The 16506-nt window shown below is 37.6% G+C and overlaps 2 protein-coding genes across 2 annotated transcripts; one reads left to right on the top strand and one right to left on the bottom strand.

The window, feature by feature from the left end:
* The first annotated feature begins 9 nt into the window (after positions 1-9).
* Positions 10-4375, top strand: LOC110047632 (dnaJ homolog subfamily B member 9-like). The gene is made up of 3 exons (XM_020753387.2): positions 10-368; positions 1664-2053; positions 3083-4375. The coding sequence occupies exons 1-3, from the start codon at positions 152-154 to the stop codon at positions 3151-3153; spliced, it is 678 nt and encodes a 225-aa protein (XP_020609046.2). The 5' UTR covers positions 10-151; the 3' UTR covers positions 3154-4375.
* A 1722-nt stretch (positions 4376-6097) lies between these two features.
* Positions 6098-14992, bottom strand: LOC110047682 (WD repeat-containing protein 82-like). Its single transcript, XM_020753445.2, has 9 exons — positions 14757-14992; positions 14443-14540; positions 13105-13171; positions 11974-12073; positions 11454-11570; positions 10464-10619; positions 8242-8311; positions 7682-7824; positions 6098-6374 (listed from the first exon to the last, which is right to left on the bottom strand). Exons 1-9 carry the CDS (start codon positions 14915-14917, stop codon positions 6312-6314), a joined length of 975 nt encoding a protein of 324 aa, XP_020609104.1. The 5' UTR covers positions 14918-14992; the 3' UTR covers positions 6098-6311.
* Between the last annotated feature and the right edge of the window lie 1514 nt (positions 14993-16506).

Raw genomic sequence — 16506 nt, 5'->3', positions numbered from 1 at the left:
CGCTTCGTATACTCAAGCCTAAAGGAGTCTTCTATCAAACTACACGTTCGTTTGGAAATTAATCTCAGCAGAACTGCCTTTGGTCTGTGTTTAAGCTTGGACATTGTTCAGTCATTGATTGTTGGCTTGCTTACTTGAAGATTGAAGGACAATGAATTGCGACAATCTTATTCTACTAGTTACGGCAGCATTCAGCATTCTTGTTATCGATTTGGCACTTGCCAAGGACTATTACAAAATTTTGGGAGTACCGAGAGATGCCAACGACAGACAGATCAAAAAAGCGTTTAGAAAGCTTGCTGTGAAATATCATCCCGATAAAAATAAGGCTAAAGATGCAGAGGCAAAATTCCGCGAAATTGCTGAAGGTAGGTAGATATTGAGACGTCTATTACACTCTTGAAGTTGCGTTTAATATCCTTTCACCTCGATCTCTAGCAAGAGAGAGAAAAACAAAAATATTGAGCAGGAATGTACAGTACGAGTAGTCGGTCATTAATTTTCTTGCTGTTTCTTCATTTTGAACTATTGAAAACGAGCAGTGATATTTTGTTGTAAACGGATTGTGAATTTGGAAAATTCAGTCTTCTCAAAATTTGAACCCGTGTCTTTTCCATGACTTCCATGGAAATTGACATTGATTTGATTAAGTGTCATCCTTTCTTTTTGACATTTATCAGGGAAACGAAACTGCTTCCTTTTTTTCTTAGAAAAGATGCCTTTTGAAGGTTCCTCATGCGTTGAAACTTGTAATTCCTTTTAATTGCAGTTTTGTTTACATTACAGCGTGCTTGTGGATTGCACAACAATCTCTGGTACATTTCCCATTTTGCTTGTCAATTCTAATGTGGATTGCCAGTCTTTGGGTTCATATTGCTTAATTGAGCATGCTATTTTCTACTCTTAACAAATTAAAATGGTTTAAGACTGGCATGATAGTAAACCAAGGAATTGCAGCTTTGTTTACAATAAACTGGGTCACTGTTTCTCGGCAAAATTGTCAGATTTGTCACTTTCTCAGTGTCCTTTCAGTGTATGTAATATATCTCAATTACATAGTACATGTCCATGTGATGTTGCAACCCAAAAACTGAGTACATTCTTCGCAATTGGGACCAGACATAAGAACAGTTATTGCGACTTGAAATCTTGAGCCCATGTATTAAATATTTGTTTCTATAACAAGTCTATATTAGTCTTAAAATTTAAAAGGTGAATCACCGTCACACTTATAAGGACTATGCGCTATAGTGAAACTTAAGTTTGATATACTACATGTAGATAAAGTGTTTTTACCTTGAGGAGAAAAATATACAGACATCAGAGCTTTAGGACATGTACTTTTAGGCTCTACAAATCGGAGTCTCAGCACTGGAAAGTTGAAAATTATGTTGAAAAAGTCTGGATTTCAGGTCCCTGTTTCCTTCCTTGTAAGAAGATCCTGCTCATTTATTATATCCCTGTAGGTCATTATTCAAAGTCAGTTATTTTGAATTCCCTGTCATTTTGAATTTAAAACCAACCTTGAATTTGCCCTTCAGTCATCTACTATTGGCTATTTCAAACTCCTGCTATTTCGAGCTATTTTTCATTTCCCTTGAGAGTTTGAAATAGCAAGGTACAGCTGTACACATGATAAGTATTATTACTCTTATACTTTCAGCATATGAAGTACTATCAGATGAGAACAAGCGGCGTGATTATGATCAGTTTGGTTCTGAAGGAATGAATGATAATGGCTTCAACTTCCGTCAGGGTGGAAGTTTTAAAAGCTTTGATGACTTGTTTAAAGATTTTGACTTTGGTTTTGGAAGTGGACAAGGAAATGGTTTTAAGTTTTCATTTGGAGGTGGATTTGATGATTTCTTTGGTGATGACGATGAGGATGAAGAGGAGGATGATTTTTTTGGTGGATTTAAATTTGGTGGTTTTGGAGACTCATTCTTTGGTGAGGACAACTTCCATAATAGCAGACAAAGGGAAGATTTATATTCAAGTGACAGAGGAGACAGGGTTCACAGAAATGTCAGACATGAAGAGTTTCGCCAAACAAGTAAGTAAATAAAAAAAAATGTGTACCTTAAATAAATAAACAAATAAATAAATAAATAAAATAAATTAACTTTGTTTAACGAGGGTAACACACAACAGTCTTACGATTGACAAACCCGTGGCCCTTGAATTTCCAATCGAATAGTAGTAATTAACACTTGACATGTGTAATATGGGTAAAGCAATAAGCTTGTAGACTTATTATGCTTCGGATATTAGACATTTTGATTTCAATAATATATTTTTTTCAATGATAATGTGAACTGCTGGTGTTTGGACATGTATGTTTTATTCATTACATCAAAGTCAGCAAGTGGAAATCTGCAGATTGCTTTTACACTCATGAAAAGTGGAGGATAGGAATTCAATTCAAGTTGTGTCTCGCCTATTCTACCAACAGTCATGTCCAAATTTAATGTGACAGTCTCGGTTAAACATGTGGAGGTGCAGTGGCGCAACAGTTTGTGTGCTGGGCCTGTTTCAGGAAAGTCCTGAAACGTTTTTGCACCCGGAAAGCAGTAGCAAAATCTCAAACCTTATGATTACGGAGCTGTTTTATTGATGTTAATATGGACAGAGGTTCTCTTCATACGAGGAGTCTCAGGTGTATACACCTCTCTGTTTTTAGATACAGATTATCTAAAAATGGCTTTGCAGGCCTGAAAAGTTTCTGGGGCTTTCAAGAAACAGGCCGCACGAGTCTGGATGGAGTGGTCCAGGTTCAAGTCCTGGCTGGGGTCATTGTGTTGTGTTCTTGGGCAGGACACTTAACACAAAGAGTGCCTCTCTCCACCATTGTCAAATTTAATGCATGGGGTAACTCTGTGATGAACTAGTATCCCATCCAAGGGAGAGTTGCTTGCTCCTAGTTTTTTCATGCTACAGAAAACAGGATAAACTCTGGTTCTGTGCCACTGGTCTGGGGCAGACTTTATTTTTATCACTAAATATACCCAAGAGTTTGTACAATATCAACCTTTCCTATGGATCAAGGTGCTCATTCTTAATCAATTTGTCTTTTAATTTTCAGGAGGCAGAAGTTGCCGAACTGTCACAAGGAAAGTGGGCAACATGGTTACAACATTTACAGATTGTTCATAGGGGTATTGTTCAGTACTTAGTAATGATTAGGGTTGCCTCAGGGTTAAATTAAAAGAGGCATTATAGGTTTATCATGATCAAATTGGATTGGCTAGTGTTATTGCTAGTTGAGATAGCTCATATGAGTGCTGTTCAAATACAATAGACAACTTTAAATGAAATGTTTGTAAGTTCGTTGCTATTCTGATTAATTTAAAATTACTGTCACCTTAAAATTCATCTATAGTACAGACATAACTGAATTTGATGGACTAAGACACATTATTAGATTAAGTGTTATGGTATATGAAACTCCAGTCACAATACCCTGTTTTTGAGTTCTCTTCTGCTTTTGTGTGAAAGTGAAATGTTCATGCAAATCAAACTCATTTTCATGTGGTAGAAAAAGTTTGCAAAAGAACTAGTTTGGAAACTGAGGAAAAAGGCAACTTGGCAATGGCCTACTATATGAAAACAGAAATTTGTCACCAGAGATAAGTCATTCACTCATTGAAGAAGTGGGGCTGGAATGTTTCTGACTTCATACAAAAGATAAAGCTGAGTTAAGAACAGGAAATTATAGTAACTACAAAGGACTACTTCTGCTTCAATCTACCAGGAAGACTTGAATTTGTCATGTAAATCTCTCTTTTGATGCAGTTTTTAACAGCTAGTCAAAATTCCGTTAAGTCCAAGCCTGCAGACTATTTCTGAGAACTGAAAACTGTTGCAATTGTACAAGTAATTTAACTATTTTACTTTGATGAGGGTGGCTTGTTGGATTGGTGTTAAGGGAACTGCTGGCAGTTACAAGCAAATTTCCTTTGCTCTAGGACTGAAGGATTAGATTTATTTTTGTAAGGAAAAAATGTGCACACTTGTATGTACTGACTCTCAACTAACCTTAGCACTCAATGAGGGGTAATCTTAAATTATTATATTTGAGAGATTAAGCATCTGGTTTGTTTTGTTTCATGAATGGGAAAAATATATCCTGCTTTTGCCATCTGTTATTGATAGTTGAAAGTTAGTAATTTCAGGTTTGTTTTTAATTCCTCTTTCAATATCATCATTAGCGGCAAAAGTAACCAGAATCTGTAGCAAGTAAAGCGTGATGCTTGACCTCCCAGTTATTAGTAATTAGTGTTTATGCACAATAGAGCATTGTATTTACCATGTAATTGTAAAGTACTATTGAACTAGTTTGTACATACTTGTACATGGAATAAACGTTTTTCTTACACTCTTGTTTTAATTAGATTTGTACAATGAACATGAAATCCTACACCATTACTTTCAGGTACATGTAACTTGGGATTATCGTGACATAAAAATGTCCAGAAATACACAAAATGCCCTGTCATATATTTCGAACATATTTTTCAATTCAAGAACTTCTTTCTTCCATCATTGAGATGATGCACATTATACATCTCAAGCAAGTAATATGTTATATTTCCTAGTAAGAAAATTGCCCAAAGAAACTAAGCACTTTGATTGGTTTAAAATTGTTACTCTATTTAACAATTAGATTACCAGTATGAACTTGAGATTTCTATCACACCATAGTAGTCAACTATCACGCATAGAAATCAAGGGAGAATAATCTAATTGTTTTAGTATAAATCTACTAGTCGTTCAAAACTTTATCTAAATCCTCTTCACAGACACTTCAAAAACGCACAAAAACAGCCTTTAATTTGTTAACAAGCGCTTGCTTCTATGCTAGTGACTATACGTGAGTAACGTAGCTAATCAGAGAATGCCATTTGTGATGGAATCTTAATAGATTTATACTAAAACTTGATAGAAACAGAACTAGCATGAGCTGTTGATGTAACTATGGCGCAAGAAAGGGAATTTGTTTTCTTTTTTGTCACAGACTTTTCTGAAAGAAATAGAAAACATGTTCTCTGTGTTTCTATCAAGTTATAGATTGAAACACTCAAGGAAGTTTGGCCTGTCAGCTTTTCCCACAGCATTTCTCATTCTGCCAAACTTCAACTCGTGTTTTTATAACTTGACAGAAACACAGAACATGTTTTCTATTTCTTAATTTTTAACATTTGCATCTTATGTTTTGATGTTTGGTTTTGTCCCAAGTAAAATGACCAGCAAAATTTAAAAATATCCTTGGAATTACTTTGACGGATACAGCTTCGGTAAGTTCCTCCCAGCAAACAAGGAAGCTTTGTGTGAAAAGTTATGAAGGGTAACAACTGCATCATCATTACCTATCTTTGGTGTCATAACAGAAGATATTTCACCATATGTCAATGTATCGAATTTGTTTAAATATGCTCCAGTTGTTGAAATGGAAACCATACCCAAGTTTTAACCAGAAGGGAAATCCACACCCAGTTTCAGACCTAAATGGCACCATCTATGACCCATTTTCATACTGAAACAGCTTATCAGCTCTACCACTTGGTACAAGACACATAGCTAGTGGAAGGGAGTACCTCCTGGAGTCAGTCACTTGTCACAGCTTCAACAGTTCACCTGATCAATGACATGAAATTCCATAAACCCCTTAAGAGCTAAAAACTACTTTACTGTGCACCATTCTACAAACCATATAGAATGTGACAGTTGTTCAAGTATGGAAGCAGTTATGGTTGGTTGTGATGGGGTTCTGACATACTGCACAGACTTGGGCATTTTCTAAGCCCAAAAATACAGCCCAAAACATCACAAAATGAGAGAAGTTATGCAAAGTTATAACCTGCAAATACAGCTGCATCACATTGTGCACTGAGGCAGCTGAATTGACTACACAGATTGTTAGTTCCAATGGTTTTAACACCACGTGGGCCCATCATCTTTTAGAACAGAAATAACCTGTATTGAAACCCAGGGAAGGCAAACAGATGCTTGATCACAGGTTAGACCAGAACTTAAAGTAACAGTTTTGGGAAGTCAAAACTGTGAAATGAAGGTACTTTAACAATAAAAACAACAAAAATTTACAGCACCCCAAGTATTTATTGAAGTCTATAAAACCATGGATCCAGCGAAATATGTTATGTACAACATTTTTATAGCCTCCTCTACTTGCAAGAGCCACAGCAAGGAGGGGTTTAAACATAAGCTTTTTGACTGAGAGCTTGTGGGAAACTTTGCATTCGGCCATGTGGTCTTGCATTGATTAACACTCAACAGCTCTAGGCTGTTTGTTGTTAACTTGGCAATGATCTTTTGCTTGCTTCATCCAGCTCTTCCAAGTTAGGTAACCAGAATGCCTACAATAAATTATCAGTCACAACATCACTACATGTCTGAGCAAAAACATACTTTAAAAGAGTGGATTTTCACACAAATGCACTGCATTTTTCATCAGGGTTCACTGAAGAATGACCAAATGAACAGGAATTCTGTTTTATGTGCACTGAATGGCTGTTTTATTGAGTTTACATATAAAAAAAAAATACTCTTTTTATAAACTGCAGCATTTGGCCAAACATTGTACTGTAAGTCTGCACTTGACTCAAAATGACAAAAACCACCAAATCACATCCTGGTCTTAACAACTCACCCTATTGGGGATACTAGTCTATTGCAGACCACCCCCTCCCCCCCTGCATTTTACAAAGTTGCCATAACAGTTTACTGCCACCATCTATATGTTATAGTTCCTTTGCAGCTGTTATTTGGGTTGTTATACACCTGCCCAATGGCTGTATAAATGCAAAACGTATTCTTTTCCACATTTTTGGACACCATGGTTTCAATACTATAGCCTTGAGCCAGTCATGCAGAGCATCACTGAGTACTCACTACACCAATCAAAAGTGGTGATGTATCACGACCCTAGCACCTACAATGTCAAATGGGTCTTATTATTTGATGTAGTCACCAGTCCAGGCATTGAAATAGAAAGTTTTACTCAAATAAAACATGCTTGAATATGAAAATCAATTTTGCAAACAAAATCTATGTACATAAGGCATCCAAGTTTATTGAAGCAATCTAGCAACATTTTGCCAAACAGTTGATGTAACTATTTTGGTGACAAGTGCCGAAGGTGCTGCAGACAAAACGAAAGGCAAGGAACATGGTTTGAGTTTAAGCAGTCATTGGTGGGGAGATGCCTTGCATGATGATTTTTTATTTTTATTTTTATGACCAAAATAACAGCTGCAAAGTCCGGGGCTTATACCGTAAAATCCCAAGTTAAAGCCCTGGGCTTATATGACTTTATAACAGGTTTTGGGTGGGCTTATAAACAGGGAACTTATATCCAGGGGGCATATAAGCGGAATAAAAAAATGTTTCAGAACAGTGAGATAAAATGTATCTGAGAAACAAATTTAATCTAACATTGATCGTTACACTTCAAGCTATTACCCTATTATAACCCTATTACCCTGTGACTTTCGATTAAAAATTTTGATGTTTGCAAAGAAACGCAAAATGAATGGGCTTATAACCATGGGGGGCTTTAATGCAGGATTTTATGGCATTATCAATATGTCAATGAACTACTTTCCACTGATTTTTCTTTTTCCTTGTCTGAAACAAAGGAAAATGAAAGTTAACTTCAACTTACCATATTAGTACAAGCACTAGCTAACATCATGTACTTAGGATTAAACCCAACACACTGAATAGGTCCAGGGTGATTTCCCTCTAGCACAGTCAGCTTCTGACCACTGTCTGAACCCCACACATGGACACGCCCATCTTGAGAGCCTGTTGAAAAAAGGTTTGTATTTTCAGTATCTGGAACTTAAAATTTTACCCTTCCAAAATGACTGTTAATTTCTTTTACTAACTGCCATGCACTAGGTAAATGATTTGTTTTAAAATGAAAAGTAATTAATTGTATGAAGAAACAAACCCAAAAACTCTAAAGTTTGCAGCAGAAATGTAGAGAAGAGATCATATTCCTAAAGGGCTGTATAAAGAACGGAAGGGGTTTTTTCTAAGACCCTCCACCCCACTGGAAATTTCAATTAAGCTTCATACATTTCTCTAAATTTTTTGGTCTTACAGAAACCCCCCCCACCCCTCAGGAATTCCAATCCTTTCTGTGGGGGAAGTATGAATATTTTCTGGAACTGCTGAATGTACAATTTGGAAAATTGCAGTATGCAGTCAAATATGTACCTGAGATGACATACTGAGCATCAGGAGAGAAACAAACTTCAACTGGAGTTGATCTTGTCACAGAATGACCCTACCAAATGTAAAAATAGATATTTAACAGACACACTTGATACAGGTATCAGGAAGTAATCAAAGTGGCTGCAAGCCACTGAACTTGGAAAATAAATTATGAAAGGGTGTTATGAGGCATTGCTCATTAAGGAACTACTTGTGATTTGAGGGCAGTCTAGCTTTTGAACAAGCCCATAAAGCCTTTTCCATTCAGCGGTGTGTTGTGATATTTGCAAAATGAAAAAGTTCAACGTCAAAAAAATTGTTTGTTACTCAGACCTGCCTACATGTTTTACATTGCGTGTATCTGTACATGTCTTCACAGTGCTGTAGTCAAAAATAGCAAGATCATTTTGTTTGGTCAAAAGTGAGGTATAGACTGAATGAAACACTTAAGCCTGCGGTATGTAAATAAATAATCAATATTTTAGCCTTTCGGTAACTGATGCACAGTTAGCGCAGTGTGATAAGTGCTGGCTCGCCATGCGGGACATTGAGAGTTCAAATCCTAGTGGTGACTACATTATTTTCCCTTTTCTTCATTGTTTTTCTTTTTCTGTCAAGAAACCAGTTACCGAAAGGTAGTGTTTGTGTTTGTGTTTCTTGTGTTAAAAAAATCATCTCGAGCCTTTAATTATTTGTTTATATCAATTGCTTTTGAACTCAAAATATCACGTAGGTTTATTTGAGAAGGAAAAACCACAAACACTTTCCCTGAATCAAATCACTAAGGAAGAATCATAAGTATTTTCCTTACAATGAAAAAATCATTATACCTTCTACCTCTCAAAAATAACTAACTTGACACACTGCAAGCTACTGTAAAACGGCCTTAGACAGCTGATGTTCAAAACCCGGGGGGACTCCTATATGAAAAGGTGGGGGATGCTTGTCGTGTCAGGTAAAAATCAAGGATTCTGGTCTTACGTAGGGTGTTGATGACGAAATGTCACCATTTTTAGCTATCAAAGTCTCCTTTGGGTGCACTTGAGGAAATAGTAACAAAAGAAACATTTTCAGGCTTGATTTCTGCTGATCTCTTGAGTAGATGAGTCGGGTCTACAAGTGTGCATGGGATCCTTTCTTGAACAGTGGCTAGTGATCGAACCTCTTCCATTTTAAGTGGTCTCTTTTAGGGGTCTAATGAAGCTTGAGCAACATCCCCATTAATCTCCCTTAGGAGTTAAATTCACATTTTCCGATGAGTATCCCTTGCCTTTTCATGTGAGAGTCCCCCCAGGTTTCCAAATGTCTAACGGGAAGTGAAGGAGTGAAGGAGCGAAGGAGCGAAGGAGCGAAGGAGTGATGGAGTGAAGGAGTGATGGAGTGAAATAGTTCCACCACTAACATTTGGAAAATAATATTTTCCAAGTTTAAAATTACTGTAGTTACATCACCAACTACCAGTTGGCAGGGCTAAAGCTCTTAAACAGTTACAGTTAAAAAGAATTTGGCAAAGGTAAAGAATCTGATATCATTGACGCATCAACTGACATACTATGGACACACCAATGACACGCTACCAACACAGCGGCCGACCTACTACTGATGCATCGGCTGAAATACTTACCTTTTTTAACTCTTACTTTTTTACTTGACACAAAAGGATGACAAATGTGAAATCTAAATCGCCACCATTTTGAAAATGAAACACTAGTATGTTGGTTTTCTTTTTCTTGATGTTCAATTTACACTCTATCTGAGTAGAATTAGTTTACAGCTGCCTTTAGAGCTGCTTCTCACCTTCTCGAAGCATTTAGCAACTGATTAATTTCAGTCAGAGGTAGATTATTACCATTACTGGAACAAATGGGCCACTAGCAGTTGAAAGTCAAAGCTAACTTATTTAGACCATCCTTTGTGTTTTTGATAGTGAACCATTTTATTTTAATTCCTTCATCTTCATTTTACATTTTCAACCAACAGAAACAAGGCTTAGGGCTGATGCAAACTTTTGAAGTAGGCAAACTTTTCGAAGTATGCATGTATATGTATGTCTTAAATGCTGGAACAGATGGCTGGTTTTGCCATCTCCTTTGAAGAGTATGAATAACCTGCAGAGTAGCTGTCCAAGATCATGAAGTAGATGGTAACTTTGGTCAGCAGCCAGCTACCTTTAACAACCCTGTAAGCATAAATAATATCTCCCTCACTGCAACATTTGTACTCACTGTAAATGTATGAAGCTGTGTTCCCTGAAATGCATCAATCAAATGAATGACTCCTCCATTTGTAGCCAAGAGGATCATTTTACCATCTGAACTGAACTTCACACTTGTCCACTCAATGTTGGGATCATTTTGAATGTGGAATGTGGAAAATGGGCCCTGAAAAGAGTTGACATTTTCAGTATAGTGTAAGCCTTGAAATAATAGATTAAAACAAAAATATTATTAAGATTGTCAGCTGTACTTTACATTTCTTTTAATTTTAAAGTTGCTTCCACAAACTTGGTTTTGGAGTGTTTTCCCCAGCATATTCCGTAGTTCCTGAACAGAAGTGTGTGTGTGTTAAGAAAACACTCCAATGTACATTTTAAGGTTCAATTCTTGCTTCTGGTTTAAATTTTGTCGGCCCAGTTTTCAAAACGTACTAGGCCAACAAATGTAATCTTGAGGAAATTTACAGTGACTGGTTTTCATGGCCTAGTGGAGATGAAGGTGGAATACAGGGTCAGAGATTGGGTTTTCGAATCTAGGTGGAACAAAAATAGGCTTGTTGTAAAATAGGAGTACTACGATAAATGTTGGGAGGGGGGCTAAGGATAGGGTTAGGGACTGAGTAGGGGTGAGTGGTGTGAAGGAGAATTATTATTTATTATATGAAGTAGAAGGGTAAAAATCAAGAATTCTTGACTTCTTATTGTTTGTGATTCTTTTAAACCACCCTCCCAAGAAAGAAAGTAAAGAAAAGGACTATTAATTTTTGAAAAATTTTTAGAAGAGGTAAAAATCGAACCACAACATATACAAACACAAACCCATCTATGTTTTTCCACAGAGATGGAAGAAGAGTTAAGGTTATGACCAAGAATGTGTCATCGACTATGGACATCAATTGTAAAACCAAGTTTACCATCCTTCAATTTCAAACAATACATAAACCATAATTTATATCACATAGTGTACTAGTACTGACATATGTACTAAATAAGTGATTACCTTATCAAATGACCTCAAATCATATAGTTTCACCATTTCAGAGTCCACACCAGCAGCAAATATGAGACCCTCAGGATCAAAAGCCGCAACAGGTCTCCCATTCACGTGCATCAATCCCTTGATAAAAAAAGCGAAAGTAAATCAGCATAATATATCTCTTGGTGATTAAAGACAGACACATGGCTCCAAACATGTAGTAACCATCTCTAATGCATGGTATGATTTAACAAATGACTACATAAATGTACAGCCATAGGGGACAATGTTGATTGCAAAACAAATCTGACCAATGCACAGCCTTAATGACTAACAAAAATAGGATTCAAAAACTGAGAGAACCCAAGGAAATCACACTACGATCAACCTCACTAAGGCCACAACTATTCTTTACCCGAGTTTGAACAGGAACCTCATTTGCATCAAGGCTTTTCATAAGAAAGTCTCAGGTATTATCCTATAGCCACGTATAAATAGTGTCCACATGTAGTTCTATATCTTTGTTCAGCAATTAAGTCTGTACCTGACAGTTTGGGGATCTCAAGTCCCATAACCTTAGAGTCCTGTCCAATGATCCTGATACAAAAGTATCATCCATAGGTGACATGTGAAGAGTCATCACTCTACAAAAAATGCAAAGCTCAGGTAAGCAAGTGCCTATTGAAAGTATCTTGAAATTATAACACAATATATGCACTTGGGCAAGACACTTTACTCTCACAGTGCCTCTCTCCACCCAGGTGTATAAATGGGTACCGGCGAACTTAATGCTGGGGGTAACCCTGCGATGGACTAGCATCCCATCCAGGGGGGAGTAGAAATACTCCTAGTCGCTTCAAGCTACAGAAACTGGGATAAGCTCCGGCCTGATGGGCCACGTGGCTTGCATGCAGACTTTACCTATATGCACTATATGGTTAACTTTACAACAATCACTCACTCATCTTCATCATCCTAATTCCACTCAAAGTTCGAGCAATAAGTACAAAAATTATCAACTAAAAATCTACTGATGTGAAGTATATATGAAATAATTCATATTTGAACTGCGGTTGTAGATGAAAGTTAAGAATGATCATCGCAGTAAATTTTCCAATGTAAGCAACTGGAAAGAAGAAGCCTGCAAAAAATCAGGGCTTCAATGGAATCCTGTTGCAGCCCTGATTTTTTTCAGGCTTCTTCTTTCGATGCGATGATCATTCTTCACTTTCTTTTAAAAATCTACTCATAGCACAGTAACTTTTGGAATACTATTTAAAACAACTCACTTTAGTTCATTTTTTGAACTGACCCCGCAATTAGATTCTCAAGCATTCGCGAGAAAGTTAATGTCAAACCTCGTAAGAATGCTTAAAGCGTGTGTTATTATGTTTTTAACTATTGTGAAACGTCTGTTTTAATTGAAGTACGGATAACTTCAAGTTCAGTTTTCTCTCGCAGGGATGGCTTGAGAGCTTAAGCTCTTCTTAACTGCTTTCAAAGTATTACCATGCCATGAGGTTTTTTTGATAACTTAATTTTTGCCATTATTGCTGGAATGTTCCACAGAAATCATCTTTAGTGTTCCTGATTTTCCAGACTTCTGAATACCAACAAGTCTGGAGACTTCAATGTATATATTACAAGGAAAAAAAATCTAAATTCAGAACCTCACCTCTTTGTGTGACCAGTAAAATATCTGAGATACTTGTTGTCATGGAGAGAGAGATAACGAATGGTGTCTATTGCAAAGAGAGGAAAGTTTGCACTAATTAGAAAAAAAATGCTTTGTATGATCTTAAAGGGGTTCTTTCCAAAATGAGCACAAAATAATTCTAGATCAGAGCCAAATTTAAAAGCACAACATATCCTCCTGTCTAGAATCTACAGAATTGTCCAGGAATTTGTGGGATCTTTTAGGATCTTACAAATGTAAATTTTATAGGAAAAAGATCGTATTAATAAGGATCCTAAACTATGTCTTGTATCTTGTCTAACATTTTATTGCTGGTAGGTTCCATAAGGATCCTAAAGGATTCTATGATTTGCTTTCATGAAATATCCACAAAAGAAACAACAATGGTGACTTAAATTTGTTGCAAGGTGAGTGGATGGGGAGAAGGGGGAAAATCAAACCTTCTGTGGGAAGGGCATGGATATTTTCTAGGAGGATATATTAAATTAATATACAACAGGGTTGTACAGGATCAGTGTATGTCATTCACAGCATGGAGACTACTTTTACACCTAAATGGTGCTCCCATTAGCCTGAATATGACTTAGGTTAGCCTGAATAGCTCCCAAGTTAGCCTGTTTATGGTTGCTCTTTTTCTAACAAACATGCTTTCCCTGGGTCCCACCATGTGAAACAAAATCTGCATCTTTTGTTGTAAAAGTTTCAACTCACTTTAAAATTTCATTGTTCCTATACATCTACAAGATTTTCTGCAGGGTCTTCAGAAAGCCATTTCTGCGGGGGCTGCTCTGTTAATATTGTTTGATCTTCTGACAAAACGCGAGGGAATTTGGAAGAAAAATAGCTTTTCTTGGAGGTGAGGGGAAACAAAAAATTGCATTGGTCTGGAGGGGGCTTGGACATCAGAGGGTAAAGTTTGACTTTCTGCAGGGAGGGGGGTAAAGTTTGACTTTCTGCAAGGAGCAGGGTATAAAGTGGAATGGCCTGCAGCAGTCACTCTCCTCCATGGCTAGATTGCTCCAAGCTGCTCTAGGTCAGTTTGCTCCAACATGCATATACTGGTAGATTATTCCTTGCTCTTTCATCCACTGTCAAGCGAAGCTCGGTTACTTGTGTGGAGAGATCTAACTATTAGTTGGAGTGAACTGACTTGGAGTGATATAACCATGGAGCGAAATCAACTTTAAACCCCTGCAGCTTACAAACATCCTCCAATCTTAGACTATGATTATGTCCTATTGCATTGTTATTGACATTACCTATAGCTCCTGCGAGCAAGCTGATGTTAAGCATTTCTGCTAAATCTTTATGGCTTACCATCAATCTTTGTCGATGTATGAATCACTGTGTTTGTTGCATGTGTATACTGGATTTGAGCGACGCCATATTTCTTGCTGTAAAGGGTTCTTTTTGGTCTGTGAAATTGACAAAAGAGTTCAAAAACAAGATCAGCATTAACTTTTTGGAGGACTCGAATTTCTCTTTTGTTCAATCAAGGAACTTCCGGAAAAACTAAACAAGGAAGGTGTTTTTTCCTTCCATGTGAGCTATAACCTTTCAGAAAGGCTTAAATATAAGTTCACTTAAGTTATATAAGCTTAAGCTGAAGTTGTTGATCTTTTCTAGCTTACTTTCCTTCCTGGCAATCGTAAATTACAATTGAATCATCATCACTGCTCGTGATAAGAGTCTCTCCATTTGGTGAGAAGTCTATATGATTAATCCGATCACTGTTTTCTCGAAATACTTTCGCTACTCGAAAACTTCGAATGGTACTGTCGACAAGTTTCATTTCTGTCAGAAGATAAAGGCCGCCATTTGCAATGTGGTACAGCTCTAGGGTCTTTTCATGGTGATTACATGACTTCTATAACAACTGGTTCCACGAGGTGTTCCACGTGATACAAATTTACTCAAGGGAGGCAACACAGCTGTGACAGGGTTGCATTCAGCTGGGTCGGTGTTGGCAGGGCTTGAATTTTGAAGCTTTTTACTCTGCTTTGGGAGGAAAATTGTGGCTGTAGAATCCCTTTCTATTGTAATTCTCCAAAAAGGTGAGTATTTATTTGTTTTCTTCTTTGACAAGGTGAACGCATAGCTTCGTTTTTTGTTGTTGTTGATTTGAAATGCTCCGCATGCCATTACAGTCAACAAGCAGTTCAACAAGCCTCCGCATTTTCTTTGAACCTCATTCGTGTATTTTCTTTCTCTGTACCTAAAGTAAAGTTCCGTTCAACCTCGCTTACCAAAATATGATGTTTTAAGCTTGAGCATGGTTCGGCGTAAACATTATAGTGGAAGACACCTTCGGGACGCGAACTGGAGCAGGCCGCTTACGAGGGCTCTTGTAAGCGGTCACTAGAGTTGTAAGGTGTGTATGGCCGCCTATGGGAGTTTGCCCAGCTTACAATAACATTGAGAATGCAAAAGAATACCAACGTTGCAAGTGATTTTTTGGAGTAACCGCAGAATACCCTGCCACATCGACCGCGTTGCTGAAAAGGGGTGGCTCGAGTCATGAATCTTTTTTGCTAGCTCCGCAATACGCGGTACCGTGGATAGTAGCCTGGTCCCAGGGGTTTTTCTTGATTTTTCTTCTTTTCGCGAAGCGGCGAACATGAGTCGCGAAGCGGCGAGAAAGAAAAACCTCTGGTTACCCTGGACTTGAAGACACTGTCAGAAACATGATCCATGTTGAACATAGGCGAATCTTGAACGTGTATAAACTGAGAACTGAAGTATTTTGCAGACAAATTCCTTCCCAACAGTAAGAGCATTCCTTTCAATCATGGGTCGCTTAACGAATGAACGAAAAGCAAAATTTGTCAGGCTTCGAGAACAAAATAGAAATATTAGTCAAATTGTGAAAATTCTTGGCGATGATGACTGCCAAATAAGTCGTCTCAGTGTGAGGTGCTTTCTGAAACGTTTCCAGGAAAGGCAGTCATTTGTGAATGCCCCTCTACCAGGTCGTCCAAATGAAAATGTCACGCCAGAAGTATTGAACTTTATTGATGCTGAAATGGAGAAGAATGACGAACTCAGTGCACTGAAGCTTGGCAAAAAGCCCCAATAACAGTTCGGTGTCGACTTCTCTGAGAGCAAGGTGAAGAGGCTGAGGCAGAGGCTCAGGTGGGTTCAGACTGGCATGAAATACTGCCAGCTGATAGGCGAGATGAACCGCACCAAATGACTAGAGTTCTGTCTGAAGTGTGTGGAAGACAACAAGCAGTTCAATGATGTCATCTTCACGGATGAATGTTCCATCCATATGGAAAAGCACGCCAAGCTATGCTTCCATCAAAGGTGGGAGCAGCCAAAGCTGAAAGGACAAGCCAAGCATCCTTTAATGTACACATCTGGGCCGGTATCTTGAAAAGA

Source organism: Orbicella faveolata, unplaced genomic scaffold (genome assembly GCF_042242905.1).
Source record: "Orbicella faveolata isolate gen_17 unplaced genomic scaffold, um_ofav_v1 contig_35, whole genome shotgun sequence".
Lineage (NCBI taxonomy): Eukaryota > Metazoa > Cnidaria > Anthozoa > Scleractinia > Merulinidae > Orbicella > Orbicella faveolata.
Note: the sequence above shows the minus strand (reverse complement) of the source record. Positions and strands in the feature narration are given on the sequence as shown.